We start from the raw sequence: 22,473 nt of genomic DNA on the forward strand, positions 1-22,473 counted from the left end.
ATTTACAGAAAATAGTTCATGTGTTTATTTTCAATGGAATATATAATTATACCAACATATGTTTATAATTTGTAGTTTATGACAATAAATAATATCTAATTCCATACCTTTTTCTCTTAGGCCTGATTTAGACGGTGTGCCAACTCGCATGCGATTTTAGTTACATTGCGGGCTGTTGAGGTTACATAAAATTTTGCATGTATGCGAGTTCTCGTAATGTCTAAATGGGCCCTTATCCTACGCATCCTACCCTCTTTCACAAATGATGTCAACAATGCTAGGCTCCATAAGTTGAGGATCCACGCATCTTAGCTGAGCGGAGGCCAAGGCATCCTCTAAAAGAGCATTCAAGAGTCTTTCATCATTTCCCATGCAAGATAACCTTTGCTGTAGAAAATGTATATCCACTTGTAGTTGCTGCAAACCATGGCGGCCGAACGTACGCAATCTTACACACTCAACTAATGCTTTTAGAGCCACTTTGAGGGCTCCATTAGACAATGCGGCCCGGTCAGCCCCCGCTGGACTGAACACCTCAATTCTCTCAGAGAAAATCCTATTTATAGGTGAGAATGATGAAGGAGCACGCGACCAAATAGTTCTACGGCTGGAGTCGCTAGATTGCTTCAAGTTAGTCGGGAATAATTGTGAAGCAGCACTGTCTGCACTGGCAAGTGTCTCTACCACCCTCCTGCACACCGCGCGCGGGCCCCGTGGCTCCGGGGCGCGCAGCCAGTCTCGGGCTAGTACAGACACTCTCAACATCTGCGCAGCTGTCTGTCCTATATAAACAACTTCAGAATCTAACGCAGTCTGTGCGGCTGTTGACAGGTGCACCATTATACTGTTGGTATCTTTGTTTTCAACTGTTAACCCCGGTGCAGACTCCTCTAACAGCTTCAATAAATGAGTATGCAAAGTACTCACTCCATTGTCCTGCATTTCTAAACAAAGTTTGGCTAAAATCAGGAGTAACTCAAATGGAATGTTATTATTGGACTGGAGACAAGCCATTTTTTTAACTGTATCAGACAGGTTTGCCATTGATTCTGAAATTATAACCCAGCAATTATCAGCTACGGCCTTAGCACACCATGGCTTGAGCCCAAAAGATAGATTATTTTGTAGGAATGCCATTAAATCTAGTAGGGAAGCCTGTACTTTCTGCATTAGATAAACCTGAAGGGAGTTTAGAATTTCTTTGAGGTCAGGGTTCTCTGTGCCCTTGCTTGCAAGTGACTGCCTAACCTTCATGAGACTCTCCTTGAATTGGGTTTGAATAGACTGATACTGTATGGTAGCTTTATGGTTGATGCATTGAACAACAGTCTCTACAGCTTTGTTAGACATACTGTCACTCAGTATAATCTCAGTCATTGCCTGCAGTTTTCTAAAGAATTTGTCCAGTCCTCTAATGAGAATTTCTGTACCAATATTCTCTGGTCTTTTAACAACTTCTTCAAACAGATGGAATACTTGAGTCATGACTTTATCAGCAAAATCAGGCAAATTGGTGTTGTCTTTTTCCTGAAACATTTCATGGTAGCAGGATATAACTATGCCCAGGTCTGCTAAAAGAGTGTTGTTACAGTGTTCTACCCATTCCAATATGTCTGTACTGTCCACCATGCCACTTAGAGCTTGCAAATGCTGGTCTAACCGGCTTTCGGAACAGTTCAAAAATATATCTTGAAGAGAGGAATCAGTTTCTTGCAGTTGTCTTAGTAATCCCACGCTTTCTGCTAGCTCTGACGCGGTTGTATCGGGGCTCAAAAGTCTGTCCCTCAAAGTTTTCTTCAGTCCATCAATTATTTCGGAACATTCTGTTTGAATGCTTTGGAATGATGGCTGGTTTCCATATTTCTGTAGAACCCGTTGAGCATGCGTGTAGTCGTGGACAGCGTCCGAGTAGCGACCTTCCTCGATCGCTTTATTCAGCTGGCTCGGGAGTAAGAACAGAAACTGAAGTTTATCCAACAGTTGGCGTGTACCACATAATCTACTAACATTGTTACCACTTTCTTTAAGAGAATCGGATATTTGTGCACTAAATGATGTTATTTTGTTCATGTTTTCGCTAAGCTTGTTCATTTCTTCCTGCATAATCTTAAAATCTGATCGCATTTTGCGAACAGTTTCTGTGGCCGATATAAACTTGTTATAATTCTCGTAGACTAATGTCTGCATTTCCGACTGAAGGAACTGACTCTGTGTAACTATTTCGGCTTCTTTATCCATTATTTGCCTTAAATTAGCAAACTTTAGAAGGCGCTCCAAATACATATCAGAGTTGAAATGGCTCCCGTCAATGTCCAGAGGATTTTCCTCGTTTTCGTTGGCCTCTGCCATTTCGTAATATTAATTTGTTGTACTCTGTGTTCTTTAAATCCTCAGTGCCTTCAGCACTCGACCATTACAATAAACACTCTTTCCTTATCGATATTTCGTTAACACGTACATAAATAAATTCATTCGTGTCCTCGGAAGTTCGTGTCAAGCTGTCATGTCAAAATATAAACGTCAGAAAATCTGTTCTAGCTACAGAATAAAACGTCCATTGATTTTGTCCCGGGCTACCGGGGGGTGAAAAATATCATCACAATATAAATATAATTATATCAAACCCAAACTAGGTGTCTGGTACAAAGCGATTACCGCTACCCTTAAACCCTCGAAACACCTGACGGGTTGCAGAAGCGTTGCCGGCCTTTAATATGGGAGTATGCTCTTTTCCTGAAGATTTGAAGGTGGTGTTGCTATGGAAATACCTTCGCTGAGACCAAAAAATTGCCTCCGGTAAAAATGGGTCACTTTATGCCCTTGTTGTACAGTCTACTATTCACATTATTGGTAAATAGCCTAGGTGGCTGGACGCAAAAATTAAGTTGGCTCGCCGATTGTACCTTATTTAATTATAAGATCATGATTAAAATGACCGAAAAAATTGAGGTGACGACGAAGAACTACTGTTTGTAGGATTAGGTACGTATATTAAAAAGGTACAAAAGGAACCCTTATGGTGCGACTCCGTCAGTCTGTCAGTTTATTTGACTGTATGATGAGATCACACTTTTTTATGAGATAGGAAGCAAACGAGCAGACAAGTCGCCTGATGGCAAAATATCACCGCCCAGAACCATGAGATATAGAGAAATACTGAAGCTATCGATTTGAAGTCTATGATAGTATGAATAAGGCTAACTCAGTCGCATTGTAAGTGTACTAGATCGTCTATACGAGTATACATACATTCATAATACATATATATATACAGGGTGGTCCAGTACTTAATATTATAATTGGGAAAGTGTGTGTGTGTGTGTGTGTCTGTTTGTATGTCCGTCTTTCACGGCAAAACAGAGCCACGAATTTACCTGATTTTTTAAGTGGAGATAGATGAATGGATGGAGATTGACAGGCTATTTTTTTTCATTTTCTAACCCCACACTTCCCTAAAGTGGTCGGTAGAAGTTTGTAAGGACCATTCCGCAATTTTCGAATTTGACGCGAGTGAAGCCGCGGGCAAAAGCTAATAGTTAAATATATAAATGCAAGAGTTCTCCTGACTGACTTAATTATCAATGCAAAGCCGAAACTACAAGGGCTAGGTTGCATTAACATTTATGTGATTTATGAAACGTGCGAGAGGTAAGAATAAGAAGCGAGTTTAGAAAAATCAATTAGTACTAGTATATGATTACGTAGGTCCACTTTTATCACTGTACTTGTATACTGTACGTAGGTCCACTTTTATCACTGCACTATTAGGCACTGAGCTACAGGGGGTCAAAGTGGGTCGAAACGGTTCGTGTAAATAGTGCACGGCATGCTCGCGGCCTCTTGCTGGAACTTGGCCTGCGCACTACCGTGCGTTTAGATCCATAATAATAGGCGATTAATAAGCGATTGAAAGTATGTATGTGGAATATTGCTGAATTGCGGATCGAGTTTTACTTTAAGTGACTGGACGCCAAAATAAAATTTCACATTATTTGATCATGACCGAAATAATTGAAGTGACGACGAAAAAAATACCAATTCGGGTTCTGTAAAGTAAAGGTATGGTGCGCCTCCGTCAGTCTGTCTGTCTGTCAATTTATCTGCCTGTCTGTCACAAATCCAACTTTTTATTAGATAGGAGGCAAACGAGCCAGACAAGTCTCCCGATGGGAAAATACACAGCCGAAACTACAGAGACTAAGGTTGCATTGATTAATAAGGGCCATAAGGGGTTGAAAGTTTCTATTCGGATCAAGTTTTATATTAAGTGAAACTTCATGAAAATATTAGAGTAAGAAGGATTATCAAATTCAGCATTCTAGAAAATCTTACCTGGAATGGAGTGAAAGCTTGTATGAGCAACTAGCTTTATTCGAATCTAGAAATTTGAAAACTTTTAAAATGGGAATGAATGATATATTTCAAACGAAACTTGCAACATCGTCAAAAGGTAGTTCAGACAAGAACATGAAATGTGGGTTCAAAATTCCACCACATTGGGAGTCAAAAGTTGGATAGAAGTGGAAAATTTGTATGGACATGGGCATTAAGGTTTTTAAGCTAGGAACTTCAAAAGTTTAGTAAAATATAAGAACAGTGTTTTTAAAATTCATCTGCTAAAGAGTTTACAAATGGGATGAATGATAATTATAAGCCTAATGTTGAATGATAATTATAAGCCTAAACTCTGTTAACACTAAATAATGTTGCATTAATCCCAATCCCAATAGAGCCTGCCAAGACCATTTTAGAGAAAAGGTCGTGGTAAGTAGTAAGTAAGTCATTTAGTAGAAGTACGGCACTTGGCGTCCACAAGGTTGTATAGATGAGCTAACATGTTGCTGGTGAATATTATGGCGACGAAATTATGCCTGTGCAAAGAACCACTATTAGCATAAGGTGGTAATAACCATAGATGATATGCCTAAATGACCTGACGCCTAATAGCGTAATACGTAGAATTTACGCCTATAGGCGCTAGAAGTGATATGCTCTTAATAATTGTAATGAGTAACATTTTAATCTATGGTAACATATTAACTGAAAGTTTCTACGGAAAATATCGTAGCGCCTGAAATAAATGTCTTGGGCAATTGACACAAGATTTGTGAATTTAATTTTCTCGAGCGTTTATTTAAATGTAAATTTTGTAACCCAGCTCATTAGAATTTTATAGAATTTTAATGACCTATGCAGCTGTGACCCGAATGGCCGAGAGGATACAGGCATCGGCCGCGATTGCAGAGTACGTTGCATCGCTGGTTCCATTCCAGCCTCGGAACTGTAAGCCACTGACCACTGGGGGCCTTGGTAATTTTTTGTCTTCCATAATATGTAATTTATTTCAATTTTAATTTTATATAATTATATCATGTGAATTTAGGTGCGGCAGCGATAGAGAAATAGTGGTAAAACTGCTAGGGAGTATTATGATTTTTCTTGAAGTACTTAGTAAGTACAAGTATGTAAGCCTAGTCGTATTAAAGCTAAGGTGTGTCTGATAGGGAGCATGACACCCCATTTGGACTGGCCATGATGTTACGTAGAGCGAACTGCCCTAACCCCTCGATCCCAGGCTCTAAGATCATACATAGGATATACATAGGATCATATTTATATATCATATAATGGGAAAGTGTGTGTCTGTTAGTTTGTCCGTCTTTCACGGCAAAACGGAGCGACGAATTGACGTGATTTTTTAAGTGGAGATAGTTGAAGGGATGGAGAGTGACATAGGCTACTGTTTGTCTCTTTCTAACGCGAGCGAAGCCGCAGGCAAATGCTAGTAGGATGTAAGTAGGTTTCTAAAGACACATCTATAAGTACCACGTACCTAATATTTGAATTTTCCCAATTAACCTGCAGGGCAATTAAATCATGGTCGCGCAATAAATGATAAAACATCGGGCCGTCCCTATCAGATAGGGACGGCCTGATGTTTTCTCATTTACCATAATTGTCTGGCTGATATTTCGAAGCCTACTTTGTAAACCTTTAATGAAGTATTTTAATCCTACACAGGTGGAATTTCCGGTAGCTCTTCAGACCCAGCCAGTCTACAGGATGTATCAGAAGCACTGCTAGTTGCTGGTGCTGAACGTAGATAATGGTCTAATAAGTAGGTATGTTTTAATTGTACACCACAATTTAGTAGAAAATGTTGTATTGTAATAGAAGCGATCACTATAGTTCATCAAATGATCGTCGCTAATTTTATTTATCGATATAAGTAGGAAGTTCCCTACCTGTCAAGCTCAAGATAATGTGCCACACAAATACCTTATTTTTTAACCGCCGCCTCAAATCTCTCAAAAGAAGGTGGTTCTCTATTTGTCTGTATTTTTTATATTTTTTTAATGTTTGTTCCTCGATATCTCCGTCGTTACTGGACCGATGTTGGAATTTTTTTTGATTGAATGTATATGCATACAGATTGGTCCCATTTTTCTCAGAACCCAGTTCTGATGATGGGATCCTGGAAAAATCGAGGAACTCCTCAAATCTGAAAGGCATACATATGACGATTTTTGTGTTTTTAAAGGAACAGCATGCATTTACGTACGGAACAGTGACATTTGGTGCAGTGGAACTGCTGATGATGGTCAGAACGGAACTCCTCAAATCTGAACGGCACGCTTATAGTGACTTTGGTATTTTTATAAGAACAGCATGCACTTACGTCCAGAAGAGTGATATTTGGTGCATTGGAACTGCTGATGATGGTCAGAACCAAACTCCTCAAATCTGAACGGCACACTTATAGTGACTTTGGTATTCTTATAAGAACAGCATGCACTTACGTCCAGAACAGTGATTTTTGGTGCACCGGAACTGCTGATGATGGTCAGAACCGAACTCTTCAAATCTGAACGGCACTGTCATAGTGACTTTGGTATTCTTATAAGAACAGCATGCACGTACGTCCAGAACAGTGATATTTGCTGCAGTGGAACTGCTGATGATGGTTTTTTTTTTATACTACGTCGGTGGCAAACAAGCATACGGCCCGCCTGATGTAAAGCGGTCACCATAACCTATGGACGCCTGCAACTCAAACAGTGTCACATGCGCGTTTCCACCCCATTAGAAACTTGTACATTCCCTTTTGCTGCGTTAAGTACACAGCAAAAAGGAGTGTACAAGTTCCAATAAGGAGGGTTCGGGTTGCCGACGACTCAAAGGACAATAGACGGAACAAGTTAGTTCCGTAAGTCCTCCCGTCATCAGCACACCGCACCCTCGTTGAGCTCTGGCAGCCTTACTCACCGGCAGGAACACAACACTATGAGTAGGGTCTAGTGCTATTTGGCTGCGGTCTTCTGTAACCGAACTCCTCAAATATGAACGGCACACTCATAATGACTTTGGTATTTTTGTAAGAGAAGCAGTATTTAAGTTCAGAACAGTGACATTTATTTAATTATGTCTGTTAAGTATTGAGTTTTCAAGTCAAATTTTGTCAAGATTTGATTTCTTATAATCGGATTCATGAGGAATTGAGGAAACTCCTCAAACCTTAACGTTATACGTATATTCATTTGTGTTGCCATCAAATAATTAAAGCATTAAAAGCAGTTTTAAAAAATACCTACACATTTCTACATAATCCAACATTCGCAAGTAGCTTTCACCAGAAACCCAAAGGCGGCGGTTTTTTTTCTTAAAAATTATTTACAAAGCAATTATTACAAGATCCCACACGAATAGCTTTTTGATTTTTTAGACTCTAAGTATACGGAGCTATTGGGTTGGCACAAAAGTAATGAGACACTTGGTTTACGTTTTATATTTTTTATTTATCTCTTTTCTTAGATTAGGTTTTTTACAATATGAGTATAAAAGTAAAATAAAATAAAACACTTACAAAACAATATAAAACATATAAACACATTATAAAAAACCTAACCTAGGGTGCCGCCAGCAGCGGGGCAGGGCCCAAGCTGCCGGTGGTTAGGGCTGCAGAGAGAGGAACCGTCGGACTATCCGCGCCGTGTCCAAGATCACCGCCTTCTGCATCTGACCCTTGATCCAACCACCTAGCGAGAGTCTCTCGAGATGTTGGTCGAGACTCTTCGCTATGAGACCGTTCGCTGAAACGACTATCGGGACAATGATCGTCGAATCAACATCCCACATGGCGGTCATCTCATAAGCCAAGTCTAGGTACTTACTGGACTTGTCCTTCTCGGCTTTCACGAGATTCTCATCATGGGGGATGGTGATGTCGACGAGCACGGTCCGGCGTTGCGATCGATCTATTATGACAATGTCAGGCTTATTGGCTACAATAGTCCTGTCAGTGATAATAGATCGATCCCAATAGAGCGTGGCACGACCATTTTCGAGAACTGGCGCAGGTATGTACTTGTAGTACGGTACTTCGCGGTCCACAAGACCGTATTGAAGAGCAAGCTGCTGGTGAATATTTTTTAGTATTATTACAATACAAAAAGCTTAGTCGATGATGTAATCACCATTAGCATCTATGACTTCTTGCCAACGATCCGGCAAAGTTTGGATGCCTTTCGCCCAGAACTCTGATGGCTGTGCCTCGAAAAAGTTGTTACATCATGGAAATCATTGAATTGTTTACCCCGCAAATGTCGTTTCAGGGCTCTAAACAAATGAAAGTCTGATGGTGCGATGTCTGATGGAGAATAAGGTGGGTGGGGTATCGTCTCCCAGCCCAAGTTCTGCAGCTGTTGGCGAACGGTAGATGCGACATGAGGTCGAGCGTTATCATGTAGTAAAATTACAGTGGCTCGTCTTCGTCGTTTTTTCTTGATAGCAGAAGATACGAGGGGCGTTCAATATATTGTCGGTATTGATATCTTACAACCTCTTTTACAATTTCTTTTGTTACTGGCCACTAAGGTTCATTCGTTGACATTAAAAAAAAGTATAATTCGAACCGAGATTTTCTTTTTTTTTTTCTGCAATTGCCAAACAAACACGCACACCATGAGCGAATTATCAATGTTGACGAAATTAGAACATCGATCTGTTATAAAATTCTTGACTAAACAGGGTAAAAATCAAAAAACCATAAAAGAGGAGATGGATTGTGTTTACCGTGAGTCTTCTCCTTCTTTATCTACTATTCAAAAGTGGTCAAGCGAATTCAAACGTGGAAGGGAGAGTATTGAAGATGACCCTAGGCCTGGTCGGCCTGTAGTCGCCACTTCACAAGAAAATATTGAGAAGGTGGAAAAACTTATATTGGAAGATGGGCGAATTAAGATAAAATCAATAGCTAAAGTAACCAATCTTTCTATTGGTACCATACATGATATTATCCATGACCATCTTAATATGTCAAAAGTAAGTGCAAGATGGGTTCCGCGAATGCTGACTCGGCTTCAAAAAGATATGCGTGCCGCTTGTTGTTCCGATTTTATTGACCTGTGCGGTGAAAATCCTGATGAGGTCCTGCAAAAGATTGTTACTGGAGATGAAACTTGGGTTCATCATTATGACCCAGAGAGTAAACAAGAGTCCATGCAGTGGCACATTAAGGGTTCAGCTCATCCCAAGAAGTTCAAGGTCATGCCTTCAGCTGGCAAGGTCATGGCCACAATATTTTGGGATTGTGAAGGTGTTTTACTAATCGATTATAAAGAAAAAGGTGTCAATATCACAGGACAGTACTACGCCAACCTTCTATGTCAATTAAGGGATGCAATCAAAGAAAAGAGGCGAGGAAAGTTAACCAAAGGTGTTTTGCTTCTGCATGACAACGCCCCTGTCCATACTGCTCATATTGCCAAGGCAGCTATAGCTGAATGTGGGTTTGAAACTATTACCCATCCACCGTACAGTCCGGACTTAGCCCCCAGCGATTTCTTTTTGTTCCCCAATCTCAAAAAGGATCTGCGTGGAAATCGGTTTTCTGATGATGAAGCATTGAAGGCAGCAGTGGAGGAGCATTTTTTCACCAAAGATAAAAAATATTTTTTTGAGGGATTAAAAAAAATAATTGATCGATCTTTTAAGTGTATTAACATAGGGGGAGTATATTGAAAAATAAAAAATATCAGACTTTTCGTACCTGTTTGTTTTCATTCTCATACCGAGAATTTATTGAACGCCCCTCGTAGTTCGGTGAGCTGTGTTGAATATTTGTTAGCGTTTACAGTTTCATTGTGTAATAGTTCATGAAACAGCATGCTTTGCGAGTCCCAGAAACAACAAAGCAAAACTTTTAAGTGGTTCTTTTGACTCAGCTTCGGTTGACTTGGTGGCGTTTCTTCTCGAGGCAGCTAAAAAGCACGACGTGTAGTATCGTTCTCATAATAAATCCATGATTCATCTCCCGTAACCAGATTAGTCAAAAACTCTTTACGTCGGGGTCGTAGCAAAAGTGATTGACAGATGGCGACACGGACTGCACGACTGGCGTCGGTAAGGATGTGCGGTACCCATCGAGCCAAAACCTTTCGATACCCAAGCTCATGCAGATGGTATTCCATAGCGTGGTAACTGCAGTTAAGTGCTTCCGCTAATTCACGAGTAGTAGCATCAGGATTCGACTGTAGTTCGCGGCTTAAATCGTCATCATTGAATGCAGGTGGTCGTCCTGAGCGTGACTGACTTTCAAGGCTCCTGTCTCCTGATTTAAAACGGTCAAACCATCTGGACACCGTGGCATGGCTTGTACTTCCAGCGCCCAATGCAGTGTTGATATTGTCAGCCGCAGCCCGCGCACTGTGGCCTAACAAGTACTCGTATAAGTAAAGTGTTCGAACTTGTCGCTCGTCCATTTTATTTCAATCTAACTAAACCAATCACGAGGGCGGCTTTATATACCCTCACATTAGAAGTACCTAGAATGTTCTACAACATACTAGAATATTATCGAAAACAATTAACTTAAGAAAGGAAATGTATAGAGTTTTGTAGAGTGTGTCATTACTTTTGTGCCAACCCAATACTTCTATCCCTTTATCGAGCCGGCTCATAATACATTCAAGTCCATATATAATGAAGGTTGTCTGGAAGAGATCGCTCTTAAGCGATAAGATCGCCTGTTGGTCCAAGAGCTGGCAGGATTTTGGAGTAGGTCCTTGAGGCAACCTGGAAAGGTGCTCAGATGCTTCTCTGATCATAGCCAACATCAGGTCTGCAAGTCTGGCAGCTGGGGAGCGGGGCTTTATCGAGCTATGAATTTTTAAAGATTTAATTTTTTGAGGCCCAAAAAAGGTGTTTGAGGCAACCTGGAATTATTAAAAAGTGAAAATAGAGTTCCTCAGAAGTCGCATAGTATTTATGCCAGATCATTTGGCCGGGTCCTTCACCGTGCCAGAACGGTACAAAGTGGTAAAAAAAAATTCCAAAAAAGGTTCTTGAGGCAGTCTGTCATTTTTACCAGTGAAAGATGAGGGTCTAAATAGCCATGGAAAAATAATGCCATGACATGAGGTGGGGTCCGTACCCTGCCATTCGATCTTGAAAGTCAATTTTTTAGTTTTTCGTAAATAACTCGTAAACGGTGGCCCACAGCAAAAAAATATGTTAAACAGAAAATATCTACATAAAATTTCCTACAAGAAAGGTTATGTACGTTTTTTCGATAGGATCAATATATAAATGGATAATTTAGTAAGAAAGTTTTTTTTAATCGATTACATGCTCCGTTTTTCGTCAATACCTCGTAAACGGTGGCCCACAGCAAAAAATTATGTTAAACAGAAAATATCTACATAAAATTTCCTATAAGAAAGGTTATATAACTTTTTTCGCTAGGATCAATTTTTTAGTTGGAAAGTATTTTTAAATAGATATTTGGGCCGTTTTTTGTTGATAACTCAAAAACGGTGGCTCACAGCCAAAAATAATGTTAGACAGAATTAATCTACATAATATTTCCTACAAGAAAGGTTCTATACGTTTTTTCGCTAGAATCAATATTTTAGTTGAAAAGTATTTTTAAATACATTTCATGGGCAGTTTTTTGTTAATAACTCGAAATCGGTGGCCCACAGCCAAAAATAATGTTATACAGAATTAATCTACATAATATTTCCCACAAGAAACGTTCTATAACATTTTTCGCTAGAATCAATATTTTAGTTGGAAAGTATTTTTAAATAGATTACATGGGCCGTTTTTTGTTAATAACTCGAAATCGGTGGCTCACAGCCAAAACTAATGTTACACAAAATTAATCTACATAATATTTTATACAAGAAGGGTTCTATAATATTTTTCGCTAGAATCAATATTTTAGTTGGAAATTATTTTTAAATAAATTTCATGGGCCGTTTTTTGTTAATAACTCGAAATCGGTGGCTCACAGCCAAAACTAATGTTACACAGAATTAATCTTCATAATATTTCCTACAAGAAAGGTTCTATAATATTTTTCGCTAGGATCAATATTTTAGTTGGGAAGTATTTTTAAATAGATTTCATGGGCCGTTTTTTGTAAATACCTCGTGAAAGGTGGCCTACAGCTAAATAAAATGTTCACGAAAAAAAAAATCTACATAAGATTTCCTACAAGAAAGGTTCTAAGTATACGTTTTTTCGCTAGAATCAATATTTTAGTTGGAAAGTATTTTAAAATGGGCCGCTTTTTGTTGATAACTCAAAAACGGTGGCTCACAGCAAAAAATAACGATATACAGAATTAATCGTCATAATATTTCCTACAAGAAAGGTTCTATAAGATTTTTCGCTAGGATCAATATTTTAGTTGGAAAATATTTTTAAATAGATTTCGTTAGCCGTTTTTTGTAAATACCTCGTAAACGGTGGCCCACAGCTAAATAAAATGTTCACGAGAATAAAATCTACATAAAATTTCCTTTAAGAAAGGTTCTATACGTTTTTTCGCTAGGATCAATATTTTAGTTGGAAAGTACATATTTTGAAATAGATTACATGGGCCGCTTTTTGTTAATAACATCAAAAACGGTGCCCCATTACCAGAAATAATATTAAACAGAAATAATCTATATAATATTTGCTACAAGAAACGTTATGTAAGATTTTTCGTTAGGATCAATATTTTAGTAGGACAGTATTTTAAATAGATTACACGAGCCGTTTTTTGCAAATAACTCGAAAACGGTGGTCCACAGCTAAATCAATCTTCAACGGGAATAACAAACATAAAATTTGCTACAATAAAAGTTTTGTACGTTTTTTCGCTAGGATCAATAATATTTAAATAGATTTATTTATTTATTTACACAAAGAAAATTACACAGTATGACAGTATACAAAACTAAAGCACCGTGAATTTTAAATAAACATTACAACAAGTAACACAAAATTTAATATTAAATAAACAGCAAAATCAAAACATGACGCTCGTATAGCCCGGTCTACTGCCACGAACCATATCTGTTTTTTTGATTACATGTTGGAAAAGATGGACTCGCACCACCAAGTAGATGCGATATACTTCGATTTCAAATAGGCATTCGACTTGGTCGACAATGACGTACTACTGCAGAAATTTGCAGCACTCGGTTTCACCCCAAAGCTCTTGTCGTTTTTTGCTAATTACTTGAAAGATCGTAGCCAATACGTGCAAATGTGGAACTTCCGGTCTAGAGAATATTATACGCGTTCGGGAGTTAGCCAGGGGAGCAACTTGGGTCCGACACAGTTTCTTATTATGGTAAACGACCTTTGCAGTAGTATTGTTGGGGCGCATTTTCTCCTCTTTGCTGACGATCTCAAGTTAATGTTGCCAATAGATAGTTCCTTGGACTGCGACTTTCTCCAGCAGATGGTGGATACAGTGTCACGGTGGAGCGCTAAGAACAAGCTGGAGCTTAACGCTAAGAAATGTAAAGCCATCACATTTACTAGGTCAAAAAACCCGATCACAGCGAGCTACCATCTTTCTGGCGTTCCGCTGGAGCACGTTTCCGCCATCCAAGATCTTGGTATTGGGTTGGATACTAAGCTCAACATGCACGATCACATCATAAGCATTTGCAAGAAGGCTAACAAGACGTTAGATTTTATCATGAGAACAGCCGCACAATTCAGTGACGTGAAAATTGCCCTACTATTGTATAATGCGTATGTCAGAAGCAAATTAGAGTATAATGCGATATAAACGCGTATAAACGCCCATCTGCTCGCAAGAATATTAACATTAGGTGCCACGTCTAAAAACTCATTCACTATTTGCAGTGCACGAACTAGCGGTTACTTGCGGCAAAACACGGTTCGAGCGGCCGGCACCGCCAGTAGGGGGTGCCTACATTCACGAAAAGCATATTTCGTCACAGAGAGAACAAATAGACGGACCAGCTGGGATACTAAAACCGGGCAACAAAATACCACATGCAACAGACATCAGCACGACATTACGCCTAACTTCTAACGAGAAGAAAACCAACGTCCCCAAAAGGAATTTTGTTGGGTACAAGAATCGGTAATACCCGTACATTTTTTTATAAAAGAAACGCAAAAATGTTTTTTGGACCTTTTCGAGCAGCAGGATGTAGGGCGCTTCATGGGGATTACAAACGGCTGAGGCTGTCTCAAGCTTACTTCTCACCAGGGTAGTATAAAGAAGCTTTATGTCCCTGGGATTGTCAAATTCTTTGGCGTTGCGGACAACAAACCCAAGCCTGCGGTAACAGTCTGCAGCAAGCATTGTCATGTGCTCATGAAAGTTAAGGTGGGAATCTAAAACATAACCGCACAGTTGTCAACATTGAACTGAAGTTTCAGAAGTTTGTTTACAAGACTCAATTCATAAACCCGATCAATATCACTTTGTAAAGATTGTAAGTCAGAATCTTCCTGGACCCTGTAAATTAGTTTCAGGTCGTCAGCATAGAGTAGGCATTGCGCATGCCTATTTTATCGTCTATCGCGCGACCATGCTCCCCGTGCTGTACGAGGTAATCATAGTTTGACATTTTAAGATTTATTTGAAATGGTGGATAAATAACCTTCCGTATCTTCCCCATTTTTTCGATAAAAAGAGGTTTACATTATGTATTTTTCCTGCGATTCCTGCATTTATTGTAACTCTTAAATAATATTATCCTAAACTAGAACTTCTTGTTGACATATAAGAAAAAAATTATACATATAGGACATACCTTTCTGTCGACAGACATTTTTTTAAAGCACCTAAAATTCGAATAAAATACACTGTTGATACGGGCCCGCTCAGTCTGCGCCGAGCGCTCGTAGACAACGGACTTGCGTTCGATCGTCCGGCGCTCCTTGCTTTCGTAAGTAGCTAGATAGTTCCGAGAAATGCTGTATACTGCGACTTAACAAATCTTGATCCCGTGGGTGGCAAACAGGCATACGGTCTTATATATAGCTGCAACCCCACTGATTTCTAACCTCTCCCTATATCTGGAGAACGGCTAAACCGATTTCGACGGTCGAAGTGTCTTTGTATAGAGGGAGCGGGGAGACGTGTGGGAAAAATATGGAATTTGGTCTGCGACTCTTGGGTCAAAAAATGTTGGACGGCCTGGCTAAACGGGGGGAGATATTGGGGGGGTGCTCGACCAAATGTCATAGAAGACCCTGGTTAGTTTTTGAAGCCGCCATTTTTTTTTCAAAATGGCCGACTTTTTTTTGTCGATTTTTCAAGTTTATCCTAGAGTGCTCAGATTTTGGTCATAGAATCTCTCTAGGGTCTAGAATAAAATGATATAAAATTTTTTTGAAAAATGCTACAAATGTGAAAAAAATTTCCACTTTTTTTGTATGGCAACTTTTAAACCGTAAGAGATAGCCGGGGGGTGCTCGATCAAAGGTCATACAGGAGCCCGAGTAGAAAAAAGTTGCATCAAAAAAATTCAAAATGGCCGACTTTTTTTTTCAAGTTGGTCCGAGCGCGCTGAAATTTTGCATGCGGAGAGGTATGGGCCCCTAGAATACAAATGTCAAAAAAATTTTATCGAAAATCTAAGATGGCCGCCGTTATGGCAAAATAAATTTTTCTAGTATTTTCGCGAGCCCGAAGGGCGAGCTTCAGGGTAGGAGGCCGAAGGCCGACCCCGCGGAGGGCCGCAGGAACGGAGCTCACCTTTAGGCTCCCACCCGGGCCAAATCCAAGTAATTTCACTGCGGGCATAAAGTGCTCCCATACAACTTCCTTACAAGAGTGTCTTAAACAAGCGTAACCGGCGGGCCGAAGGCCCGACGGTGGAGCTTCGGAGCCGAGCGAAGGCCGAAGGCCGAGCTCCGCGTAGGGCCTAAGGCCCGGAGCGTCCCTGATCGACTCGCCGGCGGTCCGGGAAGTTGGAAAAATACTTTCCAACTAAAATATTGATCCTAGCGAAAAATATTATAGAATCTTTCTTGTAGGAAATATTATGAAGATTAATTCTGTGAAACATTAGTTTTGGCTGTAAGCCACCGATTTCGAGTTATTAACAAAAAACGGCCCATGAAATCTATTCAAAAATACTTTCCAACTAAAATATTGATCCTAGTGAAAAATCTTATAGAACCTTTCTTGTAGAAAATATTATGTAGATTAATTCTGTCTAACATTATTTTTGCCTGTGAGCCACCGTTTTTGAGTTATCAACAAAAAACGGCTCAAATATTTATTTAAAAATACTTTCCAACTAAAAAATTGATCCTAGCGAAAAAATTTATATAACTTTTCTTATAGGAAATTTTATGTAGATATTTTCTGTTTAACATAATTTTTTGCTGTGGGCCACCGTTTACGAGGTATTGACGAAAAACGGAGCATGTAATCGATTAAAAAAAACTTTCTTACTAAATTATCCGTTTATATATTGATCCTATCGAAAAAACGTACATAACCTTTCTTGTAGGAAATTTTATGTAGATATTTTCTGTTTAACATATTTTTTTGCTGTGGGCCACCGTTTACGAGTTATTTACGAAAAACTAAAAAAATGACTTTCAAGATCGAATGGCAGGGTACGGACCCCACCTCATGTCATGGCATTATTTTTCCATGGCTATTTAGACCCTCATCTTTCACTGGTAAAAATGACAGACTGCCTCAAGAACCTTTTTTGGAATTTTTTTTTACCACTTTGTACCGTTCTGGCACGGTGAAGGACCCGGCCAAATGATCTGGCATAAATACTATGCGACTTCTGAGGAACTCTATTTTCACTTTTTAATAATTCCAGGTTGCCTCAAACACCTTTTTTGGGCCTCAAAAAATTAAATCTTTAAAAATTCATAGCTCGATAAAGCCCCGCTCCCCAGCTGCCAGACTTGCAGACCTGATGTTGGCTATGATCAGAGAAGCATCTGAGCACCTTTCCAGGTTGCCTCAAGGACCTACTCCAAAATCCTGCCAGCTCTCCGTCTATGTTGTTACCTCTGTTTAATATGTTATTATTACTTGTATTTGTATAGGTACTATATATTATTTGTATAGGTACTATAACGTCTATAACTTTGATCATAATATGTAATAGTTATAATTTGTTTCAGAAGAACGGCCGGTAGAAGTTTATAGCCGAGTTTAAAATCGATAACAGACTCAATTTTTTAAAGAATAAAGAGGCAGGCAGTTGTAATGATATAGAACAAGAAGCGAGGACGATGACGCAGTGATATCAAATAATATGAAAAAGTTTTTTGACGGCGCGTCATGTGCTCAGAACGTAAAAACGTCTATGGATAGAAAATTAATGATGATGGGCAAACTGTGAAGTACCTTCAGATAGTAGTAATGATATAGAACAAGAAGCGAGGAGGATGACGAAGTGATATAAAACAATATGAAAAGTTTTTTCACGACGCGGCATGTGCTCCAAACGTAAACATCTATAAATAAATACTTATTAATGATGATGGGCAGACTGAGGTACCTTCAGATAGGAGTAATGATATAGAACAAGAAGCGAGAACGATAACGCAGAGCTATCAAATAATACAAAAAGTTTTTTGTCGACGCGCCACGTGCTCAGAACGTAAACGTCTATGAATAGAACATCATTGATGATGCTTAGACGCCTTAGACTGAGGTACCTTCATATAGTAGTAATGATATAGAACAAGAAGCGAGGACGATGACGCAGTGATATCAAATAATATAAAAAGTTTTTTTGACGACGCGTCATGTGCTCAGAACGTAAAGATGTATGAATAGGACGTTACTGCTGCAAATGCATGCTGAGCAATCTAAGGTACTTTCATATAGTAGTAATAGTATAGAAGCCGTTTCTGGGGCACATGTGTACCTACGTATCTATATAACTCAATTTCTATTGAGTGATTCTGTTATTATACCTTATCAACACTGGAAATTTCAAATGTCGTAGTACGTAACTTTTCAAGAGACCCAATTCATATCTTGGAATCTGCTTACCTATCCTATTAGACGAATCTTAAAATAATAGTTTCCAAATAAGTTTGTCTTAACATATTAACTAAAAATATGAATAGTTGCTTTAGAAAATAGAGCCCCTTACGCCAAAAATGTTTTAGCTAATCGGTAGGTAAAGATGCCGTCAGAATAAAATCATTATTCTGTTGTTTATACTTGGTACTAACAGTACCTTTAATTGAAAGTAGCATGTCTTTTTGGTGCCAGCAACAACAGTTACAATAAAGGCATTTGAAAATTACTGAGACATATACGAAATCTATAAGTACCTACCTAATATGAACTATTTTATCTAAACCTTAGGAAGTTAATGACAAGGTATTTTCAGCTCATAACTTCATTATAAAACGGGTCTTTATAATGTACTTATATGTAGATTTCGTATATGTCTCAGTAATTTTCAAATGCCTTTATTGTAACTGTTGTTGCTGGCACCAAAAAGACATGCTACTTTCAATTAAAGGTTTCAATAGATCATGTCTAGGCTATATTATATTATAGGCTGATAGAGATTTTTTCTGATTTCTATGCAGTATTTAATGTACTTACGACAAAATGTCCCTTACGACAACATTTGAAATTTTCAGTGTAATATGACCATGGTCGTGGGTACTTTTTCAACTCCCGTGTTGTTATTCGTCATTTACAGTGTCGTGCATAGATCGTTAAAACCCTACATAAAAGATGCCCGCCCCCACCCGGCGCCCCGCGCACCCACGCATACGATATGTTCTTAAGAGGATACCGTAGCGAAAATGCTAAAATGGAAAGGAGCCCCCTTTTCAACTTGGGAATTTTAGTTAAATATACAAGTGTTATTAACTAGATTTATCGAAAAAAAATTGTCCATTAAGAACAACTCAGTCAAAAGATATTTCAAAAAAATCTTTAAAATCGAGGTTCCGCTCTCGACTCTTTCCTCCTTCAAAACGTAATTAATCGGAACGAAATTTGAGAATCTGAATAACAATGAAATAATCTATGTCGGACCGTTTCGCTTTTTTGGTTAATTGTTACCAATCTTGAGTATCACACCTTTTTTTGCGCCACAATGAAAAAAGCAGAATATCAAAAAAATCAAAACGGTCCGACACAGATAAAAATAATAACAATCTGTGTTGAAAAAATCATTGCTCTATCTTCAAAAACCAGGGAGGAAATAGTCGAGAGCGTTTGTATGGAAAATTGACCCCTACCGTATCGTCTTAATAGCTTGGTCAACGAGTAGATGGAATGGTCGAAAGCAGAAAGTTTCACTACGGGATGTTATTAGGGATAGCCAGGAGACATACATACTAAAAGTCCTCGGACTTTGGACGTGAGCTCGAAGAGGGGGGGATGAAAAAGGTCCCATTTTATTGGTTTTTTGCTCATATTTCAAAAACTATGCGTCATACGAAATTTTGGTTTACTACACTTTGAAAGTTTATAAAATTCTCTATAACTTTGATCTAGAAACTTTTTTCTATTCTTAACCATTGTCTAGGTATGAGCTCCTAAAAACTGTTATTTTTTTTTTAAATCGTCCCCCCCCCCACTTTTTGTTTCATAGATTGCTCCATATCTTGAAAAATATTTATCTTAGACAAAAGTTTTCTTAAAAAATCTTGTAGATCAGTCAAATACCTTTCATAATAATTATGTGTACATATGCTTCTGTGTCATGTACCGTTGAATAATTATACGACTTTAAAACGAAATGAAACAACAAATGTATGTGATAAACGTGTAAAATATGTATTTCATGAACATGATTGTATTACGATGCTGTATAAATGCATTCACACAATAGGTAACAATACAATTAGCTGTACATATTTATTTATTTATTTATTTATTTAAACTTTATTGCACAGTAAAAAAAAATGTACAAAAGGCGAACTTAATACCAAAAGGCATTCTCTACCAGCTAACCTTTGGGCCAAACAGAGATCAATAAGAGCTAATGGGTGCAAGAAATATAACAAGACGAGAAATTGAATATCTACTTAATAAACCTAAATGGTTACATACATATCACATCATACAAACGTTTACAAAAATAAAACTACATAATACGAGTATACCTACTTACAAATTTACATAAATATACTTACATATACTATACATATATACATATTATATACCTGCCCTATAACTATTACGACGCTTGATTAAGAGACTTTTCTAAAAGATGTCTGCGCAACTTGTTCTTGAACAGAGACTTGGTCTGAGTTTGCCTTATCTCAAGAGGGAGATTATTCCAAAGACGAATTGAATGTAATGTGAAAGAGTTGTACATGGATCCGGTGCGATAGAGAGGGACTGACAATATGAGTTTCCGAGAAGATCGAAGCTCCCGGCCCGGCTGTGCAGTAACAAAGTGAAATTTAGACCGCAGGTACTCCGGTGTTGCTGGGTCATTTAATATACTGTACAGCATACATAGCACTCTGAGGCATCTGCGATCACGTACACGAAGCCAGTTAAGTTTCCGCCGATAAATGGAGACATGGTCATACTTGCGGAGGCCGAAGATAAATCTTATGCAGTTATTTAAAAGTCTATCTAACCTGTCTAATAATCCTTGTGAAAGATTGGTAAGGCATACGTCGCTATAATCTATGACTGGTAGCACAAGAGCCTGTACGAGTAGAGTTTTAGTACTGGTCGGCAAGAAGTGCTTAAATCTGTACAATGACCTTAGGGTATTTGTAACTCTGCGACATATGTCAGAAACTTGTGGCTCCCAGGACAGGCCCCGATCGATGATCAACCCCAGGTTTCTCACTTGCGACGACAGCGGTATTACGGTACCCTCAAACAGAATGTGTCTTACATATGTAAGGTCGGAGAGTAAAATTGACCGCGGAGTCCCGAGAACGATAGCTTGACACTTAGACGGGTTGACATCGATTCCAAAATCTTTCGACCAGGAAGAAATGCTACAAAGGTCGTTATTTAGCCGCGTTATAGCCTCATCTATATTATCGATCCCCACTTGAGTGTACAATTGCAAGTCGTCGGCGTACAAGTGATATGAACAATTAATAAAGGGCGTGATTAAATTAACAAAGACAGAAAACAGCAGAGGTGAGAGTATACCACCCTGAGGAACACCGGAGGAAAGTTCGCACCAGTCAGAAAGTTCCCGATTGGCACGAGTTGCCTGCCGACGACCGCAAAGGTAGGATGCAAACCACTCGGCCGCCGACGTCGAAATATTGAGATGGTCGAGAGCGGCAAGGAGAAGCTCATGGTTAACAGCATTAAATGCATTAGAAAAATCTATTAACACCAGTACAGTGACAAGAGACGCTTCTATGCCCAGCCGCACATCTTCAATAACCTTGAGTAAAGCGGTAGTCGTACTATGCCCGGAACGAAAGCCTGACTGGAATGGTGAGAGAATGTGGCTATTGGAGATATGAGTGGACAATTGCTTGTGCACTACGGCTTCTAAAACCTTGGACAAAAACGGGAGAATTGAAATTGGGCGAAATTCTTTGAGTAACGATGGGTTAGCTACTTTCGGGAGAGGTATTACATGAGCGCTACGCCACAGAGATGGAAATACACCTGTATGCATGGAAAGATTGACGACGTGCGTTATAATAGGTACAATGCAATCAAGGATATGCAAGACCATAACTCTACTTAGCTCGTCCTGTCCTATCGCATTCGACTTAATGGAATTAATTATTTTACGAATTTCGTCATCAGAGGCCGGCGTGAAAGTAAAGGTAGAACGAGAAGAAGAGGGTAAGCCGCGAAGGTACGAGATACTTTTGGACGTAGTTGCGGGATCTAGCGAAAAGGATTTTGAGAAATGCGTATTTAAATCGTTCAGAGAAAAAGCAGATGAAGTGTTTGAATAAAATGAAGATTTACCTACACCAATAGTTTTGAGAAATTTCCAGGTGTCAGCTGTTGAACAAGAAACAATATTTTGATGAATGTATTTACGCTTAGCATCCCTAATAATTTTGTTGCACCGATTTCTAGCAATTTTAAAAACATTCCAGTTATCACTGCAACGAGGCCTTCATAAAGGCCTTCTCACACCCACATCTATCAATACTACAATCTCTGGTGCACCGGCAAAATATTAACTTCAGTATTTCTTCCGGAGCAGCTGGTACTTTGGTTTGCACAGGAATCAGTAAGTTGCTTTC

The 22,473-nt window shown here is 39.0% G+C and overlaps 1 protein-coding gene across 1 annotated transcript; it reads right to left on the minus strand.

Annotated features, from left to right (window-relative positions):
* Window positions 1-10: 10 nt before the first annotated feature.
* Window positions 11-2,520, minus strand: LOC125242541 (vacuolar protein sorting-associated protein 51 homolog). Its single transcript, XM_048151294.1, has one exon. It carries the CDS (start codon window positions 2,347-2,349, stop codon window positions 247-249), a length of 2,103 nt encoding a protein of 700 aa, XP_048007251.1. The 5' UTR covers window positions 2,350-2,520; the 3' UTR covers window positions 11-246.
* Window positions 2,521-22,473: the final 19,953 nt, after the last annotated feature.

The sequence above is a fragment of the Leguminivora glycinivorella genome, chromosome 3, assembly GCF_023078275.1.
Source record: "Leguminivora glycinivorella isolate SPB_JAAS2020 chromosome 3, LegGlyc_1.1, whole genome shotgun sequence".
NCBI lineage: Eukaryota > Metazoa > Arthropoda > Insecta > Lepidoptera > Tortricidae > Leguminivora > Leguminivora glycinivorella.